The 23072-nt window shown below is 43.5% G+C and overlaps 1 protein-coding gene across 1 annotated transcript in view; it reads left to right on the top strand.

Annotated features, from left to right (window-relative positions):
* The first annotated feature begins 1825 nt into the window (after positions 1 to 1825).
* Positions 1826 to 23072, top strand: part of morc2 (MORC family CW-type zinc finger 2) — a 104426-nt gene continuing 83179 nt past the window's right edge. Inside the window, exon 1 of the mRNA XM_063034173.1 lies at positions 1826 to 2192. Within this exon, the coding sequence (XP_062890243.1) occupies positions 2125 to 2192 (68 nt within the window). The 5' untranslated portion in view covers positions 1826 to 2124. The remainder of the gene's footprint in view (positions 2193 to 23072) is intronic.

Here is a 23072-nt window from a genome sequence, read left to right as displayed (position 1 = left end):
TCCTGTCTTTGGCATTTACCCATTCTTTGTAAACTCCATCTAGAGTAATAGAACTTCCATCCAATTGATAGCTTTTGATTCTCATTAACTTATCCAAATGACATTCACCTGAATGGTTTCTCAGCTTGTTTTTGAGTTGATTCATTGGGCTAAAACCTCGCTCACAGTCCGCACTAGAAGCAAGAAAGGTTCCCCCAATGCCCATTCAACTGTGCAAGGTCACAAAACTGTTCATTTTGAAGTACAAATGCCGCCATTTGAGCAAAGTTTGAAATCGGTTTGGATTTAATTTTTTCTTGCATGGAAAATTTGAAATCACTAAACTGTCCAACTATTACAATATTTTTAGCTAGAAATTCATATTGTAGACACAAGGCATTAACTTGTTCATCGCCAAATGTGAAGTCACAATCTACAATTGCAGAGAAATCAAAAGCTGACCATTCTCGTACCTCAACTTTGATCTCCTCTGGGTTTGATCATTTTCACTCTCACTCATCTACACTCAACTGTAACATGCGTAGCACTCCTGTAATGGGTAATGACAGGTTCTGTTGTCTGAGCTTTTGTACACCGTCCAAATGCGACTTACTTGCCAAATGACTCTTCAAAAAGTCAAGTTTCTAAATATCATCCCACTTCTTTCCACTAGCAAATTCTCCAGCAACTTTCACATCACGACAATACAAACCGATAACTTCAGTTCCCAAATCATACAAAATATTTCTCGTAGCTGAACGTTCATGACCTCATGAGCTTTCGGTGTAGCAGTTTCTACTATTTTGTTAAGCGATTCAACTTTAAAGAAATTTGCAGTTCTTTTGTGCTTCACGCCCTTCGCTTCTTTTGAATTCGATCTAGTGAATCAATATTTTTTCCAACAAAAACTTAGTAAGCTATCTACGGGATTTGAAACAGATCTTTGTAAACTTTACGATATGAACACAGTCCGCAAAAGATGGATGCCGCCATGATGCAGCTGTACAAACTGAAACAGGAAAGGTGAGGTGATGTAAATTAGTGACGTGCATTGTGGTATTTGAAAAACCGACTAACTAGTTAACAGAAACAGCTAAAAGATTATTTGCAATAAGTGTAATATTACTACATTATTTTAGGTAACTAACCTTTTGTGTGCAAATTAATTTCCTTTGTGCTGTGCACTGGTTGAAAAATGTGTGTGCGCGTGCACAACTTAGAGGGAACTATGGCTATGGGTAACCCTAGGTAATTTCTAAAGTAAGTACAGGTTGACCTTCACTAATCTGGCACCATTGGGACCTGAGGAGTGCTGGATTAGTGAAAATGCCGAATTACAGAAGGATCACATCAAGCATAATCAGTGCCGGATTATGGAAGGAACTGGATTACGGGCAGTCGGGTTAGTGAAGGTCGACCTGTACATGTTCGACACAGCATTCTGGGCCGAAGGGCCTGTATTGTGTTGTAGGTTTTCTATGATTGTATATATATTTCATGTAATCCGTTTTTTCTTTTTTATTATTATGTATTACATTGTACTGCTGGCGTACAGTTAACAAATTTCACGGCGACACTGATCTGACACAAACATTAACGTTTTCTGATTTAATTTGTCAATGCTGCTGGAAATCTGGATAGCTGAGGGCTTGATGACAGTTCCTGTTGACATGAGAGGTTGTACTGTACAAGGACCGGGCCCTTTTCCGAAAGGACGGCGGTGACAGATTACACAACACACGCCGGCGCCTGGCTGGCCGAGCGGCCGGCCGCTGGCGCGCATGCGCGGACACGGAGGGCGCGCGAAGAGGAGGCCGCGCCGCCGCGCCTGCGCAGTGGGCTTGGTGGTTGCAGTTACTTTTAAAAGAGGGAGAGTGTGGGTGATGCGGTGGCGGGACCGACGGGGGACCGGGCCGTGCCGACGAGACACCGGAAGGGTTGGTTACGGGAGCGTCGTCGTCTAAAAAAAACAAATCAAGCCCCGGGTCGACACGTGCGCCCGCTGCGCGGTGAATGTGGCCCGGAGATCGGCGGACGCAGAGGGAGAGAGCCTGAGCCTGAGCCTGGGCCAGGGCCAGGGCCAGGGGAGGCCGGGTGCTGCGTTATCGGACCGGGCCGGGCTTGGGGAGGCCAAGGCAGGACGCCATGGCTGCATCCAACTACGGCTGCCTCAACCGCGCTCAACTGACCTTTGAATACCTGCACACCAACTCGTGAGTACCAGGGTCGGGCGAAAGGAGCGCCGCCCCTGCCGGGCCAGCCTTTACATCTTTATTTTAACCATACAGCAGCGTTATTTTCAATTTAGCTTGCATGGTTCCTTAAATCCACTCAACCTAGTTGCATTCTTCATGGATCGTGTGTCGCTGGTCATCAGTTATGATTCCATATTGATGTGCAAGTTGGTCTGCATTTGAAATGTATTCTGTGCAAATCGTAACTTCTGGGTCTCCTGGAGGTCTTTTAAAACAAAGGCAGGTCAATTTAACTGTATTTCACAAGGTAGAACTTGTTACGCAAGGTTTTCCTAAGGTAAACTTAAAAATGCAAGGTTTAGTAGTTTTTGACTGCAGTGATCAATAATTTGAAGCACTGGTCGTCTTGTGTTGAATGTCCATTTAATTGCCTGTTCTGTATGCGGGGGCATTTTATAAAAGTGATGGAAAAAATTATATGATTCCATTTAACGTCGATGTTGTGAAGAGTGTCTAATCGGATTTTTATTTTTTATTCTGCGGTTGTCAGCCATTTGCCAGGTTAGTTTAATTTATTGAAACGCCTTATTGTCTGATAAAAACACATATACTATCAGTACTCAGCAGGTAGAACGCTCACGCTCAAAGGAGTTAACATTTCCGACTGAAGTTGCTTGTCTTTGATTTGAAATTTTTTTTTATCAGCACCGGTAGTTTGTTGGTTTTCCATTACTGTTCCTTCATGTATATAATTTATAATTTATTCTTATTTTGTGAAATGATGGCAGGTTATCCTGGTGATTTTAATAGCAAGAGTAATTGGATTGTGTTCTTATTTTTAAGACAGTTTTTTTATTAAATATAGGAAAGCCATTCCAGTCCAGGGAAGTGATAGTTGCAACTGTGCACCAATTCAGTTGCCATGGTAGCATAGCAGCTATGTTCCTGATGAAGTATTCGTCCAGCTGAAGAATCTCAACCCAAAATGTCGACTGTCCAATTTCTTACATAGATTTTGGCAGAGCTGTTTTATTTCTCCAGAATCTCGAGTTGCTCCAGATTCCTGCCTCTGTGGTCTCTTGTATCTTCACGGTGGTTATATTACTGAACTAGCATCTAGAAGACTTGATGTGTGATCCTGGGACATGTGTTCTAATTGGTTCGTTTGCCATTCTATCATGGCACAATTAAATAAGTCAAGGAGGAGTTGGTGGGGACCATGAAACTAGTAGAGTGTTCTCCACAAACTGCTTTTGGAGGAGCAAATCTTTACTGATCAGCTCCATGCACAACTCCAGTCTCACAAATACGTTTGATACTTTATTGCTTAGTAGCCAAATTACAGTAATGAGGTTTTAGTCAACTACTGGAAATTTATTACTTTTCACCCTTGTTAATCCACTTGAGTGACGCTTTTCTTGAAATTGAGCATCCTGTCTTCCATGTCTTTCCTGCATTCTGCAGGTCTTATTTATCAGACTTTCCCACTCTTGCACTGCAGCCAAAGATCTAAGCTTGCCCTCTTTATTGCTTACTTGCTAACCCTTTGCAGTATAATTCGTGATCATGTCACATCTGTCCATCTCACCACTATCTCTTTGGACCACTTAATTCTCTCAAATTTACATTTTATCTGACATTTTGTAAAATGATCAGAAAATTCCTATAAATATAGGATTGAAAGACATTTTCTTTTTAGCTTCCCTCAGGTGCAGTATTGTATATTATCTTACCAACTCACCTAATTTGTTGCTGTAGAAAATTGGAGGATTGTCTGCTTTCAATGAGTTCATAAGAAACACCTCCTCTCACTGTAAAGTAGATTTTCAACATACCAAACCAAATGAAGACACAAGGGCATTCAAGACAAGTCGGAAATTATAATAGACAAGCACAAGTCTGGGGCAGGTTACAAGACCATCTCAAAGGCACCGGACATACCTCAGAGCTCAGTACAGTTCATTGGCCGGGGGGGGGGGGGGTGATATGAAAATAAGACATCCACACTGTCTAGGCCAGGTTGACCCTCTAACCTCAGCCACCAGGGAAGAATGGCACCTGTAAGAGAGGCTGCTATGACACCAGCAGTCAGTCTTGAGTGAGCTGCAGAATTGTGGTGGCTGCAACTAGAGATGAAGTTCATGGCTCTACAATCTAAGGCTTTGCTCCAAAAGGGAAGAGTGACAAGGAGGAAGCCCTGGCTTAAAAAAAACATATCTTCGACTGTAAATACTTTGCAAAGTGTTACTTAGAATATGTAAATATGTGGAAAAGGTCTTGTTGGATGAGACTAAAGTGTAATTTTGGCATCAACACTAAGTGGAAGGTGTGGTGTAATCTAATACTGCGCATCAGCCAGGTGACACCATCCCTGCTGCAAAGTATGGTGGAGGTAGCCTCATGCTACGGGGATGCTTTCAGCAGCAGGTACTGCAAACCTGCTCAGAATTGATGGGAAGATGAATGCTGCCAAATACAGAGATTCTAGATTAAAAACCTGCTAGCCTCTGCCAGGAAGCTTAAAGAGGGGAGGAAGTTTGTCTTTCAGCAGGACAGTGACCAAAAAAGCACACCGCCAGAGCAACCGTGGAGTGGGTTCAAATGAGGAAAATCGATGTTCTTGAGTGGCCTAGACAGAGTCCTGAGCTTAACCTTATTGAACATCTCTGGCAAAACCTCAAGGTTGCTGCCCGCTACTGCTCCCCAACTAAACTGGCATAGCTTGAGCAATTTTGCAACCTGGAATTGGCTGATCTTGTTCCTTCACGTTTTGCAAAGCTAATAGAGACTTAATTCAAAAAGACTACGGGCTGTAATAGCTGTGAGAGCTGGTTCAACTAAGTACTGAGTAAGCTGATATTTCGGCTTGATTTTTTTTTCATGCTTTAAAATTTTTCCTGTTTTTTGAGGGGGCTTTACATTTAGCAAATGGCTTTGGCCACCAGTCTTCTGTTCCCTGACAATGTACTGTGGATTTAATTTCCTAAAAACTGTGAATCCCAGTCCATTTGTAACAATGCATTTCCTAAAGCTGTGAATACCAGTTCAGACGCTGCTGTCGCCTGGGATGGATGTGAGCCAGAAGGTGTGAAGTTTGCATGTAGTTTTCAAGACAGCATTATCTATACTTTGTAAATACGGATTGTCCTTCCTGTTAAGCACATAAAATACCAAATAAATGTATTGTGGATTCAGTTTGGAACAATGCTTTTTCTAAAAGCTGTGGATCCCAGTCCAGACGCCGATGGGATGGATGGAATCAGAAGGTGTGAAGTTTGTATGTATCTTCAAAAGAAAGCATTGTCTGTACTTTGTAAATATGGATTGCCTTTTGTCTTTAGCAAATAAATATCGAGCCCCATACTGAGCCAGCAGACCTTTCCACCAAAAGCGTCTCCGTATGATGCCTGCTGTACCTTGTTTTGTCGAATAAAGAAGCTGCTTTGTATCTACCAGTAACTCTCTCTCTAGTGATTTCATCCACGCATCAACAGTGTTAATACTCATTTTTGTGAACAAAGGGTTGTGGACTAAATACTTTTTCAAGGCACTGTATAGTTACCTCTTGTACCTAATAAAGTGGCTATTGAATGTATGTTCATGGTCTTTTGTAGCCCATCCACTTCAAGGTTCAATGTGTTGTGCATTCAGAGATGTTCTGCACACTACCATTATAATGCTTGGTTATTTGAGTTACCCTCACTTTCCTGTTAGCTTGGACTATTCTGGCCATTCTCTGACCTCCCTCATTAACAAGGCGTTCTTATCTACAGAACTGCCTCTCACTTCTCCTGTCTCCCCTTCACTTACCCCTTCTTATGTCTTCAACCCTCCTCTTCTTCATGGACACCCCGCTCTGGATCTCTTTATCGCTAACTGCCGACGGGACATCAACCATCTTGACTTCACCGCACCTTGTTCCCATTCCAACCTCACTCCTTCGGAACGCTCTGCTCTCCACTCCCTCCGCATTAATCCTAACCTTATTATTAAACCCGCCGATAAGGGGGGTGCTGTTGTAGTCTGCTGTACTGACCTCTACCTTGCCGAGGCACAGCAACAACTCGTGGATACCTTCTCTTATTTACCCCTCGATCGTGACTCCACTAAGGAGCACCAGGCCATTGTCTTCCACACCATCACCGACTTTATCCGCTCAGGGGATCTCCCATCTGCTCAGGGGATCTCCCATCCACTGCTACCAACCTTATAGTTCCCACACCTCGCACTTCCTGTTTCTACCTCCTACCCAAGATCCACAAACCTGCCTGTCCTGGCAGACCTATTGTCTCAGCTTGCTCCTGCCCCACCGAACTCGTTTCTGCATACCTTGACACGGTTTTATCCCCCCCTTGTTCAATCCCTTCCTACCTATGTTCGTGATACTTCTCAACGATCTTAATCTTTTCGATGACTTTAAGTTCCCTGGCCCCCACTGCTTTATTTTCACCATGGATGTCCAGTCCATATATACTTCCATCCCCCATCAGGAAGGTCTCGAAGCTCTCCGCTTCTTTTTGGATTCCAGACCTAATCAGTTCCCCTCTACTACCACTCTGCTGTGTCTAGTGGAATTAGTCCTTACTCTTAATAAATTCTCCTTTGGCTCCTCCCACTTCCTCCAAACTAAAGGTGTAGCTATGGGCACCCGTATGGGTCCCAGCTATGCCTGCCTTTTTGTTGGCTTTGTGGAACAATCCATGTTCCGTGCCTATTCTGGTATCTGTCCCCCACTTTTCCTTCGCTACATCAACGACTGCATTGGCGCTGCTTCCTGCATGCATGCTGAGCTCGTTGACTTTATTAACTTTGCCTCCAACTTTCACCCTGCCCTCAAGTTTACCTGGTCCATTTCCGACACCTCCCTCCCCTTTCTAGATCTTTCTGTCTCTGTCTCTGGAGACAGCTTATCCACTGATGTCTACTATAAGCCTACTGACTCTCACAGCTATCTGGACTATTCCTCTTCTCACCCTGTCTCTTGCAAAAACGCCATCCCCTTCTCGCAATTCCTCCGTCTCCGCCGCATCTGCTCTCAGGATGAGGCTTTTCATTCTAGGACGAGGGAGATGTCCTTTTTTAAAGAAAGGGGCTTCGCTTCCTCCACTATCAACTCTGCTCTCAAACGCATCGCCCCCATTTCACGTACATCTGCTCTCACTCCATCCTCCCGCCACCCCGCTAGGAATAGGGTTCCCCTGGTCCTCACCTACCACCCCACCAGCCTCCGAGTCCAACTTATTATTCTCCGTAACTTCCGCCACCTCCAACGGGATCCCACCACTAAGCACATCTTTCCCTCGCCCCCCCCCCGGCCTTCCACAGGGATTGCTCCCTACGCGACTCCCTTGTCCACTCGTCCCTCCCATCCCTCCCCACTGATCTCCCACCTGGCACTTATCCTTGTAAGCGGAACAAGTGCTACACATGCCCATACACTTCCTCCCTCCCCACCATTCAGGGCCCCAAACAGTCCTTCCAGGTGAGGCGACACTTCACCTGTGAGTCAGCTGGGGTGATATACTGCGTCCGGTGCTCCCGATGTGGCCTTCTATATATTGGCGAGACCCGACGCAGACTGGGAGACCGCTTTGCTGAACATCTACGCTCTGTCCGCCAGAGAAAGCAGGATCTCCCAGCGGCCACACATTTTAATTCCACATCCCATTCCCATTCTGACATGTCTATCCACGGCCTCCTCTACTGTAAAGATGAAGCCACACTCAGGTTGGAGGAACAACACCTTATATTCCGTCTGGGTAGCCTCCAACCTGATGGCATGAACATTGACTTCTCTAACTTTTGTTAATGCCCCTCCTCCCCTTTGTACCCCATCCCTTATTTATTTATTTACTTTCTTTCTTCCCCCCCCTTTTTTCCCTCTTTTTTTCTCCCTCTGTCCCTCTCATTGTATCTCCTTGCCCATCCTCTGGGCTTCCCCCCCCTTTCTTTCTCTCTAGGCCTCCTGTCCCATGATCCTCTCATATTCCCTTTGCCAATCAACTTTCCAGCTCTTGGCTCCATCCCTCTCCCTCCTGTCTTCTCCTATCATTTTGGATCTCTCCTTCCCCCTCCCACTTCCAAATCTCTTACTAACTCTTCCTTCAGTTAGTCCTGACGAAGGGTCTCGGCCCGAAACATCGACTGTACCTCTTCCTAGAGATGCTGCCTGGCCTGTTGCGTTCACCAGCAACTTTGATGTGTGTTGCCTCTCACTATTTTTTTTTGTTTTGACACCATTCTCTGTAAACTCCCGTGACTTTTGTGTGAAAATCCCAGCAGATCTGTTTCTGAGTTACTCAAACCACCCGTCTGCACGAGTAAGCCCTTCCAGCCTTTTATTCCAGACCACCCCAACAAATACGATTAACCCTAACCTAACCACAGGACAATTTACAATGACCGTTTAACTGTAGGAAACTGGGGCACCCAGAGAAAACCCAGGCATTCAGTGAGAAGGACATATAGAGACGTCTTATTGAACAGATCTGGAACTGATCTCCAAACGTGTTGCACTGACTGCTTTGCTACTGCAGAGCACTCCTTTCTTCCCCATTCTGATGTTTGGTCTGATCAACAACTGAGCTTCTTAACCATGTCTGCATGCTTCTGTGCATTGATTTGCTGGCACATGATTGGCTTATTGCATATTTGCATTAACGAAAGGAGTACCTCATGGAAACCCTTTTTACCGGGAGTCTCTTGAGATGTGGCTCGCTAGCCCCTCACTAACAGCCACTGGACTCCGGTTAGAAAACCCACCTTCCTCAAACTCCGTACATCTGGGGTTGGTATGACTTACGTCCCACTTGCCCCATGATTGAACTTGGCTTCCTTCAGTTTGAGAGAGGTGAGACCTATCTCGGAAGGTGTTGTCCTGCACCGCTCTAATAGTGTGGCAAGTACTCTTGGAGTAACCAACATCAGACTCGTCGGTAGAAAAGGCATCTTTGCGGCCTAACATCTCAGTTAAACTCCTTTTCCATTCCTTGGACATTCTGGCATATTTTACGATTCCTGTCACTCTAGCTGCTGCTCCAGGATGTAACATGACAGGTTTAGACTGGCTGTACCACACATTTCCTCCTTTCTGCTCATCCTACTTAGGAGGAACTTACACCTTCTCAAAAGCAGCTCTGAAAACAGGGTGAATGGACAAGGTTTTCAAAAAGTTCTCTCCATTTCTTGCCTTGTATGCTCCAGCAATCTTTCTCACAATGACAGTATTTGTTCCCACAAGAACGAAAGCTCCACCCTTTTCAAGCAGATCTGGGCAGACTAACACTGGCGTTAGACTGTTTCCGAAAACTCCAGTTTCAACTGCAAGTAACCATCGTATGGGTACCCATTAGTACCAGGCCCCCGAGTCTCAAGGGCACGCTGTGGCATCAATGGTAAATGCACCAAATACCAGTTGTAAAAGAGTCTATTAAGCAAAGTAACACCTTCGATCCGCGTATGGATACACCAGAGCATGATCCCACTAAACCTTCAGGAATAGTGTTTTGCATTTTAGTATTTTCCTTGAGACATTGATAGGAATTTATCCTCTCCGAAGCACCAGCCTCTTCCTTTACTGTGTCCCCCTGTAGTTTTACCTCTTCTTCTCTGATTAACTGCTGAGTTACTTTTCAAAGATTTTCCTGCCCTTTACACTCCTGCTTGAAATCCCAATCTTCTCCACAGCTGTAACAGAAACTACTGGCAGCTTCCCTAGACAAGGGACCCTGCTCAGTAGCAGCCCTCGTTCTGCTACATCCCACCAGTGGGTCTGGCTTCCTATTGCCGTGTCGTGTTTGGTAGCAGCACCAACGTATAATCATCTGAAATACCTCGGCTCTCAGATCTTTCATGACATCCTACAAAAACCCCTGCATGTGTGGTATCAGGTGTCACCTCAGAAACGGGCTACTACTGAGGACTGTGTCCTGTTGATGGGGAGCACACCTTGTGGGTCATTTAAATACATAGAGCTCTCATGTCATGTGACAGCACACCCTTCATAACTTCCTCCATTCTCAAGCAATTTCTTTCACAGTGAATGCCCAAACATTGTGACCCAAACACTGCAGCAGCTTCTCTACCCTGAAAATATAGGTAGACAGCTTCTCTCCTTCCTCCTAAAATGACTCAATTCTGCCATCCATACACCAGTTGATTTGTGACACAGTGTAGTGTTACTGCACGTCCTTAGAAATATAGTGTTTCTCTTAAAGTACAGGAGTTTATGTCCATAATATATAAATGGGCAAAAACATTGACATTTTGGAATTGTTTGGTAAAGGTGAAAGATGTCATTTGCTGAAAGCAGTGTTGATGTGAGAGGAATAAGGGGTCCCATGGGCTAAAATTATTCTCTTTAAGTGCTTGCAAGTGTAATTAAAAATTGGTGCCAGTCAATCTAAGCCTGATTTTGTTATTATGTAAAATGTTCCAGTTATTGTCCTAAGAGAATGGATTGTTCCAGATTGTTTAATGAGCATGTGTTACATCATTCTTGAATATTTGTCTTTGACATTTCCACCTGTTTGAGAAGAACTGTACCTTGTAGTGGCAGTATCTGAAGCATAGGAACCAAAATAAACAGTACTAAAGCAGAATATATAGAGTTGATCTGAGCAAAGTTCCATTTATTGGACCTTGAGTTTCATGTCTGCTCATTTAGAAATGTCTGTATGAGCAGAACCTAGTCTCCAGTTGTGAACGCCCTCCACTGGTATTGATCTGTCTACATATTTATTTGACTTTCACTGTCCTCGGGGGTCAGAATTCCAAAGATCCACTACCCTCTGAGAGAAGAAATTTCTACTCACTTGAGCTTTAAATAACTGGTCCCCTACTTTGTAATGATCCCCTCCCCCCCAGGGTCATTTATGTTTGAATAAAGTCATTCTTCTAAGCTCCAAGGAAAGCAGTCATAGTTGATTACAAAAGGCTTACAGTTTAAGACTAGGGAGGACCTGTTATGTCTTTTACAGGGTATTGGTGAAACAGTCACCACCTTGCAGAGTTTTGCTCCTTTTACCTAAAAAGAATATTGTAGCAATGGAGACAGTCACAAGGAGATTCCGTAAGATGTAGGAGCAAAATTATGCCATTCGCCCTATGGAGTTATCCTCCACAATTTGATCATAGCTGATTTATTTTTCCTTCCAACCCCATTCTCATGCCTTATCCCTGGAACCTTTCATGCCCTTACTAATCAAAAACTTATCAACCTCTGCCTTAAGTATGCCCAGTGACTTGACCTCCATAACAGTTCTATTCAACAGATTAATTTGTGAAGTGGGAATGCTAACTTTTCCAGAAAGGCTGACAATTTGAGTCTGTATTCCTTAGAGCTTAAAAGAACGTAGCTTTACCCCACCCCTCTGTTTTCTGCAGGGATTGCTCCCTCCACTATTCCCTTGTCCATTCGACCCTCCCCACTAATCTCCCTCCCAGCATTTATCCATGCATACGGCCTAAAGGTTGATTTATGCTTGTGCGTACGGGCTACGCCGTAGCCTCATTTATACTTCTGAGTAGCACTGCGCCATAGGGAGCATGCGTAGTTGTGTCTGCGTCACTCTGCAAATTCATTGCCAAAACGCTAGTTGGCAGTGGTGTTTCTATGCCATTGTGTTGAGTTTCTTCGTGAGAGACATGGACGAGGAAATGCATTTCAAATATTTTCGGATTTGACAGTTTGGTTCATCGTTTCCATCCATTTATTTGACATGGCAGAGAAAAGCAACCGGAAATGTGATGCTACCAAGTGGACCAATCACAGTTGTTGCGGTCTGTGTCACTGCAACGCATGAGTTATATTTTTGGGGAGGTGCACGTCACCCTACGGCGTACATTTGATGCAGAAGTATAAATTGGGCTTAAGTCCTACACCTGCCCATGCACGTCCTCTCTCAACTCCGTTCAGAGACCCAAAACAGTCTTTCCTGATTATGCAACACTTCACCTGTGAATTTGCTAGAGTCGTTTGTTATGTCCAGTGCTCCCGTTGTGGCCTCCTGTACGTTGGTGAGACCCATCGAAAATTGGGAGACCATTTCATCAAGCACCATTTGCCAAAAGTGGAACTTGGTGATCAAACAGTTTAGTTTCCATGCTCATTCCTGTTCCAGCATGTCAGTCCGTGGCCTCCTCTTGTGCCAGAGGTGGAGGAGCAACACCTTGTCCTGATGGCATGAATATCGATTTCTCCTGGTTTTAAAAAAAACTCCTCCCCCCCCCCCCAATTCTCCTCCCCTCTTCCTTTATTCTCCACTCTGGCCTTTTACCTCTTCTTGCCTGCCTATTACTTCACTTGCTGGGTCCCTTCCTCCTTCCCTTTGTCCTACGGTTCACTCCCCTCTCCTATTAAATTCCTTCCCCTCCAGCCCTTTATCTTTCCCACCCACCTGGCTTCACCTATCACTTTCCAGCTGTCCTCCTTCCCCCCCTTCCCTTTTTATCCTGGCATTCCTCCCCCTTCCTTCTCAGTCTTGAAGTGTCTCAGCCTGAAATGTTGATTTATTCACTTCCATAGATGCTGCTTGACCTGCTGAGTTCCTCCAGCATTAAGTGTGTGTTGCTCTGGGTTTTTAGCATCTGCAGAAATTCTTGTGTTTGAATTGTCATTGTTTCTGGTCTGCCATAAGAAATGGCATTATTTTAATATTCTATCAAAGGACTGCATTACAAATTGACCAAACTGGAGCAAAAAGCTTGCTGCTGAGGAATGCAGTATCTGTAGAGGTAAAGGAATAGTTGACATTTTGTGTTGAGACTGTGTTAAGACAGTACATCTCCATATCAACCAGCCTGGGTAGGTTATTCTCTGAAATAAATAAATTAATCACTGTTTTAACCTTACAATCTTTATTTTATTAGTGAGAGGCCACAAATGATCAGGGAAGTGGTGCCCAGTAGGATTTGAATGTGTTAGGAGTTCCTACTACAGTGCCTTTAAGATTGTTGTGATCCTTTTTCACCATTCCAACCAGCTCCTTGGGGCAGCCTTTCTTAGTTACGTGTACCAATCTAGTTATAGCCATAGCCATAGACATAGACATAGCATCTATATGCAGTTTGTTATCTTCCCATGTTGTGCCATGTTGCTTGGAACCTTTTAAGTGCCCCCCCCCCCCGAGTTCTTTAATCCTTTGTTTGTGACCATGTATAAAAGTAAAATAATTGCTGAAAGCCAGTAATGTAATCCACAGCAACTTACACACAGTGTGTACTCAAATAAAACTTTGTAGAGCAAAGTAGCTCCACGGCACTGTGTGGGTTATATTTCTAATTTAAAACATCAAAGACAAATGAACATTTTTGGGTCTGGGTGTTACTGGAAAAGCCAACATTGTCACAGAGTTATAGAGCCGTATGGCATGGATACAAGAAGCCCTTCGCCCTGATGAGTCCATGGTGTTCACACTAGTCACAATTTCTTCGTTCGGCACATATCCAGCAGATGGGTGCGTGTCCTGAGGCTCTTGTACCTTCTACCTGATGGCAGCAGCGAGAAATCATTTTAGTCATTTCTATAAGGTTGCCCCTCATCTTGCATTCCAAGGAGCTAAGTTTAGTCTTGAGCTTGGCCAATTTCTCCCTTTCATTCAGGCCGTGTAGTCATGGCAACATCTTTCATATAAAAGGGTCAGCAAAACTGAACAGACACTCCAAGTGCAGCCTGAATAAAAACAACATAATAAAAATGAAAGCCAGTGTGCTAAACTTTTTAATTATCCTGTCTACCTGTGATGCTGCTTTCAACAAGCTCTACATTTGTACTCCTAAGTCCCTCTTTACCCATTACATCTGTAGTGCCTTACCATTCATAGTATAAGTCCTACGCTGGTTTGAGGTGATTTCACTATCTATATTCAAATCCAATTGCCATTCTTCAGGCCCATGTCCCTAACTGATGAAGATCCCCTTGTCACCTGTGATCACCTATACACTTATTAACACCTCCTAATTTTGTGTCATCTACAAACTTACTGATCTTGGAAAAAGTAGTGGTAGTCGCTGACTTGAGCATTTGTGGCAAGATGCAACAATTCACCATATAGACCCAGCACTGACAAAAGATCATAATGTATTTCTATTTTAGGACAAATTTTTTCTTTGCGGGGGTGTTCTTGCAGGTGATGCTCACAGACACATAGTTCATTGTTTCTAGGTGGTAAAATTCATACATTTGGGAGTTGACATTGGATGAGCCATATCAATTGGAGGGCGAGTTATAGCATGTACATGTTGCTGGTGATGGAGAGCAATCTGGTGTTAACAAACAAAGCTGCTGTGTTTGTGTGAGTCACCTAATCTTGCCAAGCATTCCTACACATACTTGACTTGTGCATTTTAAGTAGAGTTGAGGGGAGCTTTTGTGTGAATCTCTTTTGACATCTGAGCCATCAGACCACCTGGTCCACTTAAATAAGAGATAACCCTTGATTTTGGTGGTGCGAGACTAAAATCCATTGAATGTTATGAGGAGATAGACTGTTTTATCCATCTTCCATCTTTCCTCATTTAAGTTCAGCAACAGAACATACCTTTCCTTTTTACCTATAAATGATTTTACCATTATTTTTCGTCCTAATGAATCTACTGCTCATTTTAGCCACTTCCAATGGCGATGAGTTCCACATTCTTCCTGTTCTGAATTCCCAGTTGGATTTTTTTGTGGTGATTATCCTGTTGCAATTGCAATTTTTTTATAGTGTCTTGAAAAAGTATTCAATACGGCTTAGTCTCCACTTTAGTCTCATCCGACCCCAAGACCTTTTTCCACATCTTTACTGTATCTTTGCAAAGTCTTTACTGGCAAGGATATGTTTTTCTCTTAGTGGTACATGTGTAAATCTAATACTGCACATCAGCCAGGTGATACCATCCCCACTGCAAAATATGGTGGAGGTAGCATTATACTATGCTTTTTAGCAGTAGGGACTGGAAATCTGGTCAGGATTGATGGGAAGATGAATGCTGCTAAATACAGAGATCCTGGATATATAAAAAAAACCTGATGACCTCTGCCAGAAAGCTTAGACTAGGAAGGAAATTTGTCTTTCAGCAGGACAGTGACTGAAAGCACACTGCCAGAGCAACCATGGACTGGTTTCAAATGAAAAAAATTTATGTCTTTGGCCCAGTCAGACTTCTGACCTTAACCTGATTGTAAAGATTGCTGCTCACCAACTAATTTGGCACAGCTTGAACAATTTTGCAAAGAGGAATGGGCAAATCTTGCTCCATTACATTGTGAAAAGCTAATAGAGACTTATCAAAAAGAGACAACTGGCTGTAATATCTGTGAGAGGTGGTTCAACTAAGTACTGAGTAAACAAGGATGAACACTTTTGAACTGCTGACATTTCAGTTTTTGAATTTTTAGTTATGCTTTAGCATTTCTCCTGTTTTCTGGTTCTACTGTTGGGGGAAGGAGTATTTGATTCACAAATAAGAATTCTCAGGTAAATTAATCAAATCACTGGTTGTAATACTAATGTGAACAAAAGGTTGGGGGCTGAATACTTTTGATTCACTGTATGGTCTTCCCTGAATATGAGAGCATTGTAACTGCATTCATCCTGTCATTATCCCTTCATAATTTCAAATAACTTGAAGCAATATCTGCTGAGAGATCATCTTTAAGGAAGAGAAGCTCAAGTTTGTACATTCTTCCCTGATATGTAGACCTTTGCATTCTGACGTTGGTCAGAACTATGTGCAGTATTCTGCATGTTCAAGATGGGTGGCAGAGAGGGAATCCTATTGCCTTCCTGTGCATTGATAACCATTTCATATCCATTGAAATACTGTCACAAATGTTGGATAGTTTCAGCCAATGAAAGGTATGAGAATTGTTTAAAAATCATTACTACTACAGTATTCATCAGTATTCTTTGGATAAACCTTTAAATTGTTGAACCATATGTCATCTCTTTATCCTTCAAATAGTGTTTTATGCAGGAATTATATATTTAAAGGCTGACCTATTGCAATTCCCTCACCGGGCCGTTGGGCTGTTAGCCGGCTCTGCTAGCAGCCAGGTGACTCAGTGGTGAGAAGGCCACCTTTCATAATATAGGTCTAGGGTTGATATGATTTGGGTTCAACCAAACAGGAACATTGCAATGTCCTGATTAACGAAACTGCGATATGAGCGAATGCTATGTAAATGCTGCTCATGCACGATTGTCAGTTGGCATGAGATAACAGATCACACACTGCATAAAATTTTAAAGTATATTTACAGATTTCAGCTTTATAGAACAGTTAGTTGGAAAAATAAAGAAAACAAAAGGGCCCATTACAGTTAGTCCAGTCCAAATGCCCAGCTGGATTGGAGGAGGATACTAGCGGGGATGACGGCAGTGCATTGATGGCTGAAGTTTCTGAGAATAGTTCACAAAGTGCAGGATAGACATGTCCCACAGAGGAAGAAGTTCTCAAATGGCAGGGGCAGGCAACCGTGACTGACAAAGGAAGTTAAGGACTGCATAAAAGCTAAGGAAAGGGCACACAAGGTGGCAAAAGTGAGTGGGAAGTTGAATGATTGGTAAGCTTTTAAAATCCAACTAAAGGCAACAAAAAAAAGCATAAGAAGGGAAAAGATGAAATATGGGGGCAAACAAGCCAATAATATAAAGGACAATACCAACAGTTTTATCAGTTACATAAAGATTAAAAGGGAGGTGTGGTTAATATTGGACCACTGAAAAATTATGCTGGTGAGGTAGTAATGGGAGACAAAGAAATGACAGAAGAACTTAATGGGTACTTTGGATCTGTCTTCACTGTGGTGCGCCACAGATCCATGACTGTCAGTGAGTGCAGGTGCTATTACAAAGGATAATCTCAAAGGCCTTATAGGTGGACCAGATGGACGACATCCCCGATTCCTCAGAGAGGGTGCTGAAGAGATAACTGAAGCTTTGGTCGTAATCTTTCAAGAATCACTTGATTCTGGCATGGTCCTGGAGGACTGGAAGATTGCAAATGTCACTTCACTCTTTAAGAAGGGAGGAAGGCAAAAGAGGAAATTATAGGCTAGTTGGCCTATCCTCGGTGGTTGGGAAAATGTTGGAGTCTATAATTAAGAATGAGGTTTCAAGGTACTTGGAGACTAATGATAAAATAAGTTGAAGTCAGCATGGTTCCTGTAAAGGGAAATCTTGCCTGACATCTGTTGGGGTTCTTTGAGGAAGTAACAATCAGGGTGGAGAACAGAGAGGCAATGATGTCATTTACTTACATTTTCAGAAGGTGTTTGATAAGGTGCCACACACGAGGCTACTTAAGATAAAATGCTATGGTGTTACAGAAAAGTTACTGGCATGGATAGCAGAGTGGCTGACAGGCAGAAGGCAGCGAATAGAGATAAAGGGGACCTTTTCTGGTTGGCTGCCAGTGAGTAGTGGTGTTCCTTGGGTCAGTATTGGGACCGCTGTCTTTCACATTGTCAGTGATTTTAGATAATGGAGTTGATGGCTTTGTGGCAAAATATGCTGATGATACGAAGGTGGGTGGAGGAGTGGGTAGTGCTGAGGAAGCAATGTGATTGCAACATGACAGACAAATTGGAAGAATGGGCAAAATAGTGGCGGATGGAATAAAGTGTTGGGAAATGTATGATAATGTATTTTGGTAAAAGGAACAGTAGTCCAGACTATCTAAATGGGGAGAAAGTTCAAACATCAGAGGTGCAGAGGGACTTGAGAGTCCTTGTGCAGCACTCCCAGAAGATTAATTTACAGGTTGAGTCTGTGGTAAAGAAGGCAAATGCAATGTTGGTATTTATTTCAAGGGGCATAGAATATAAAAGCAAGGAGATAATGCTGAGCCTTTATGAGACACTAGTCAGGCCACAGTTGGAGTATTGTCTACAGTTTTGGGCCCGATATCTCAGAAAGGATATGCTCTCATTGGAGAGAGTCCAGAGGAGGTTCACAAGGATGATTCCAGGAATGAAGGGGTTAATGTATGAGGAGCATTTGACAGCTTTTGGCCTGTACTCACTGGAATATAGAATAATACGGGAGGGGGGGGGGTGTGGTGAGGAGAGATCTTATTAAAACCTACCGAATGTTGAAAGGGCTACTAGGATGGATGTGGAGAGGATGTTTCCTTTGATGGGGATATCCAGAACCAAAGGCACAACCTCAAAATTGAGGGGTCCCTTTAGAACAGAGGTAAGGAGGAATGTTTTTAGCCAGAGAGTAGTATATCTGTGGAAAGCTCTGCCACGGACTGTGGTGGAGGCCAAGTCTGTGTGTATATTTAAAGCAGAAGTTGATCAGTTCCTGACTGGTCAGGGTGTCAAAGGATATGGCAAGTGTATGGGGTTGAGTGGGATCTGGGATCAGCCGTGATGGATTGCAGAGCAGACTCAATGGGCTGAATGGTCTCAATTCTGCTCCCATGTCTTATGATCTTATATGGCTTCTGTACTAAGCCCCTGAATCTTAAGGGCACTGAGCGGCATCAATGCTAAATCCATCAAATACCGGTTGTAAAAAAAAATCTATAAAGCAAAGTAACTTAGAACCTGTGTCAAGTATGGTTCTAGCAGAACCATCTTTCAATCCGTATAGATAAGTTTGAGCTTGGTCTGACTAAACCTTCAGGAATAGTGTTTTTGCACTTTAGTATTTCCCTTGATACACTCACTGGAATGTATCCTCTCTAAAGTGCCAGCCTGTTCCTTCACTTGGTCTCTCCATTGTTTTGCCTTTTCTTCTCTGTTTGGTTAACCACTGACTTTTCGAAGATTTTCCTGACCCTCACAGTCTTGTTTAAAATGTGTATCTTCTCCACAGTTGTAACAAAAAAAAACTTGTTGCCTCTCTAGTCAAGAGACACTTTTCAGCAGCAGTCCACTGTGTCATAAGTACTATGGGTGGTTCGGATTTCCCAACGGGCGTATCATGTTTAGCTGAATCATTAGCAGGCGTCCATTGCATCAGTTCAGCTAGAGGGTTTTACAACTCAGTCCACAAAAACTCTATGTCCACTTTAGAGGCTACCACTGAAAACACTACTTGTTGGCTTTTGGTAATGTCCCGCTTCTCAATCATGGTTTCCTCCTCTCGAACTTCTCTGAGTAACTTGGTAAAAGATAGAGGAGGGTGCATCTTGTGGGTCATTTCAATATGCAGAACAATCACATCATGTGACAGTGTACTCTTCACAACTTGCTCCATCCTCAAGCAATTTCTCGCAGACAGCTGAATGCCCCCTTTGTGAAACAAACAATGCAGCGTTTTCTCCAGCCTGCCAACGTAGGCAGACAGCTTCTCTCCTTTCTTCTGGAATGTCAGATCAGCTGCACTTTCAGCATTGCCAAAAGCATCTTGGATGATATGACCAATGGATATTCTGCCTTTAGGAACTTCACTATATCATCTGCCAGACCCTTTAAGCTCTCTGCCTCTCTCTGTTTTTCCATGCTATCTGAACATGGCCATTCATGCAGTAACTGAGATGTCTGCTCAGCCCAAGCCCCCTATTCTTTTTCCCTGTCGGGTGTGGACTTGACCCCAGAGAACACTCCCAGCCTACAATAACCTTGGCTCTCCGCAGAGTCACTTCTGCATTTGTCAGCCAGTGATGTAATAGCCAAAACCAATTCAGAATTTAAATTAACTGCTGAAGGACCCATTAGACCTTTCACATCAGACAACTCTTCCCTCCCTTCGCAGAAACAAGAACAACTTGCCTTTACAGTCTTTGCCCTCAGGCACTCCGGTGAATGATATCTGTAATCAGTCAAGTGGGGTGCCGTGCACAATCCTGATTTGATGGAGACAGACATGAGAGAACAGAGGAACATCTGGAGAAACTTCTGAAATGCCTTTTTCGCTGCCACTGTTACTGTGTGATCCAGAATCTCTGGAGGGGAAGGCCCCGAGTCCTCGGATTTGCTTGTTGCTTGGCAGCTGGGACAGGGTCGAAGTGCTTGGTGTCGAAGGGTTGATCGGAGGCTCGAAGTTTTTGGACGGACTCAGAGTCGGCTGTGGTCGGGTGCTTCCAGTGCATCGACAGTTGTCGGTGCCTGGAGGTTTATGGCAGAGAGAGTTTCTCCCTTCTGCCGCCTGCTATTGGGGACTATCAGGAGTCGATCGGAACTTTGAGACTTTTTTTTACGGTTCCCATGGTCTGCTCTTTATCAAATTATGGTATTGCTTTGCACTGCGGTAACTATATGTTATAATTATGTGGTCTTGTCAGTGTTAGTTTTTGGTTTGTCCTTTTTTTGTGATATCACTCTGGAGGAACATTGTATCATTTTTTAATGCATGCGTTTCTAAATTACAATAAACGAGGACTGAGTTTCCTCATAATCTAATCTAAAAATAAGGACAGTCTTGGCCCTGCCTCTCCAGGGTCTCCCAACCTGTAAAGTAGTTACTGCTACTCTAGACTAACATGACATCCTTACCAGCTGATTGGTCAAAGTGCCGTTCAATCAGCATAACTTTTCCCAAACCTTTTACAGAAGTTAGCTCTCTGAACTCCTGTTCATCGGGAATTTGGAGATCCACCCCGCTCAAAACACAGGCATTATTTGTGGGAAATCTCTTTGAATCGCACCAACCCTTAATCCCTGTGGCGTCCATAATAAAGTACTTTAGTCATTTTCCCCGCCACTAGTTTAAACACAGGCTTAACATCAAATCACTTCATCAATTCTTAACAGCAATTACACTGCATGCAGTGAATTGCCAGATGATAGCCCCACAAATGCAACCCCCTCACTGGCTCTCATGCAATGCTGGCTTATTAACTAGCTCATTAGCTAGCTCTACTAACAGCCATGGGACTCAGTGGTGGGAAGGCCACCTTTCATAAACAGTGTAAAACCAAAAGATTTAGAGCAGGAGCAGAATTAGGCCATTTGGCCCGTCAAGTCTGCTCCACCATTCAATCATGGCTGATCCTCTTTAACCCGTCCTCAGCCCCACTCCCCAGCCTTCTCCCCATGACTTTTGCTGCCGTGTCCAATCAAGAACTTATCAAGCACTGCCTCAGATACATCCAAAGACCTGGTCTCCACAGCTGCCTGTGGTGATAAATGCCACAAATTCACCACCCTCTGGCTGAAGAAGTTTCTCCGCATCATTGTTTTAGCTGGATGCCTCTTTAACCTGAGACTGTGTACTCTTGCCCTAGACTCCCCCACCATGGGAAACATCCTTACCATATCTACTCTGGGTTTCAACATTGAAAGGTTTCAATGAGATCCCCTGTCATCCTTTGAAATTCAGCAAGTAAAGACCCAGAGCTATCAAATGTTCCTTGTACGATACCCCTTTCGATCCCAGAATCATCCTTGTGAACCTTTTCTGAATGCTTTCCAATGCCAGCACATCTTTTTTTAGGTGAGCCCAAAGCTGTTCACAATACTCAAGGTGAGGCCTCACCAATGCTTTATATAGCCTCAGCATCACATCCCTAATCTTGTATTCTAAACCTCTTGAAATGAATGCTAACATTGCATCTGCCTTCCTCACCACCAATTCAACCTGCAAGTTAACTTTTAGGGTGTTGTGCACAAGGACTCCCAAGTCCCTTTGCATCTCAGATTTTTGGATTTTCACCCCATTTAGAAAATTTTCTGCACATTTATTTCTTCTACCCTAGTGTATGACCGTGCAGTTGCCCACATTGTATTTCATTTGCCACCTTCTTGCCCATTCTTCTAATATGACTAAGTCTTCTGCAGCCTGCAGGTTTCTTCATCATTACCTGCTCCTCCATCAATCTTCCTATCATCTGCAAACTTGGCAACAAAGCCATCTATTCCATCATCTAAATCATTGATGGCATAAGAAGTGGTCCCAATGCCGACACCTGGGGAATACCACTGGTCACCGGCAGCCAAGCAGGAAAGTATCTTCTTATTTCCACTCGCTGCCTCCAACCAATCCGCCAATGCTCTAACCATGCCAGCAACTTTATTGTAATCCCATGGGCTCCTTTAAGGAAACCATGTTGACTTTGCCCTATCTTGACCTGTGTCACCAAGTACTCCTTAACAATTGTCCCCAACATCTTCCCAGCCACTGAGGTCAGACTAACTGGTCTATAATTTCCTTTCTGCTGCCTTCCTCCTTTCTTAAAGGGTGTAGTGATATTTGCATCTATGGTCAATATGATTTAGGTTCAGACAAACATAAATGTCATGATGTTCCAATTAAAGAAACCTCGAATCGAGGAAACGCTCTGTAAATATTGCTCGTACATAACATATGTACAAAATAACATTTTAAAGTATGCATAAAATTTTAAAGTATGTTTACAAATTTCAGTTACTAGGGAAAAAAAAGAAAAAAATAAAATGTCCCATTACAGTTAACTCAGTCCAATTGTGCACATAAAGTTCGAGTCCATTTTACTCGTGTGCTGGACCCATGGTCTGTGTGAAAGCACACACCACATTCCCAACCTCACTCGAACTCCATCTTGAACCAACGGGATCTCTCTTGGGAGTATTGGCCCTTCCTCCTTGGAGCCATTCATCTGCAGAAAGCACTTCATGCAACAAGGACGCTCCTTTCCACGGCATTCTCGATCATCTACCCTCATCTCCTCTCCACAGCTCCTGCCATCACAAATCTCTCTCTGCCCTGCTTTCCTGAACTTTCTCCCAATTCCATCATCCTGATTGGCTGACACAGCATTCTTAGGTTGAACATCATAGCCCCTCATCTTTTTGCCAAAACCAGAATGTGTTAAAAGCAGAACACATTGCTTTTATAGAGTTGCTAAAATGAAATGCCTGCAGCATAGCAGTAAAAATCTTAACCAGGGCATTATACCATCTTAATACAAAAGGAGGAAATTATAAATGATTCCATTTGCCATTTTCAAAGAGAAACTGCTAATCAGGTGAGAACTGCACGGCCC

The sequence above is a fragment of the Mobula hypostoma genome, chromosome 27 (genome assembly GCF_963921235.1).
Source record: "Mobula hypostoma chromosome 27, sMobHyp1.1, whole genome shotgun sequence".
In the NCBI taxonomy this organism is placed as follows: Eukaryota; Metazoa; Chordata; class Chondrichthyes; order Myliobatiformes; family Myliobatidae; genus Mobula; species Mobula hypostoma.
Note: the sequence above shows the minus strand (reverse complement) of the source record. Positions and strands in the feature narration are given on the sequence as shown.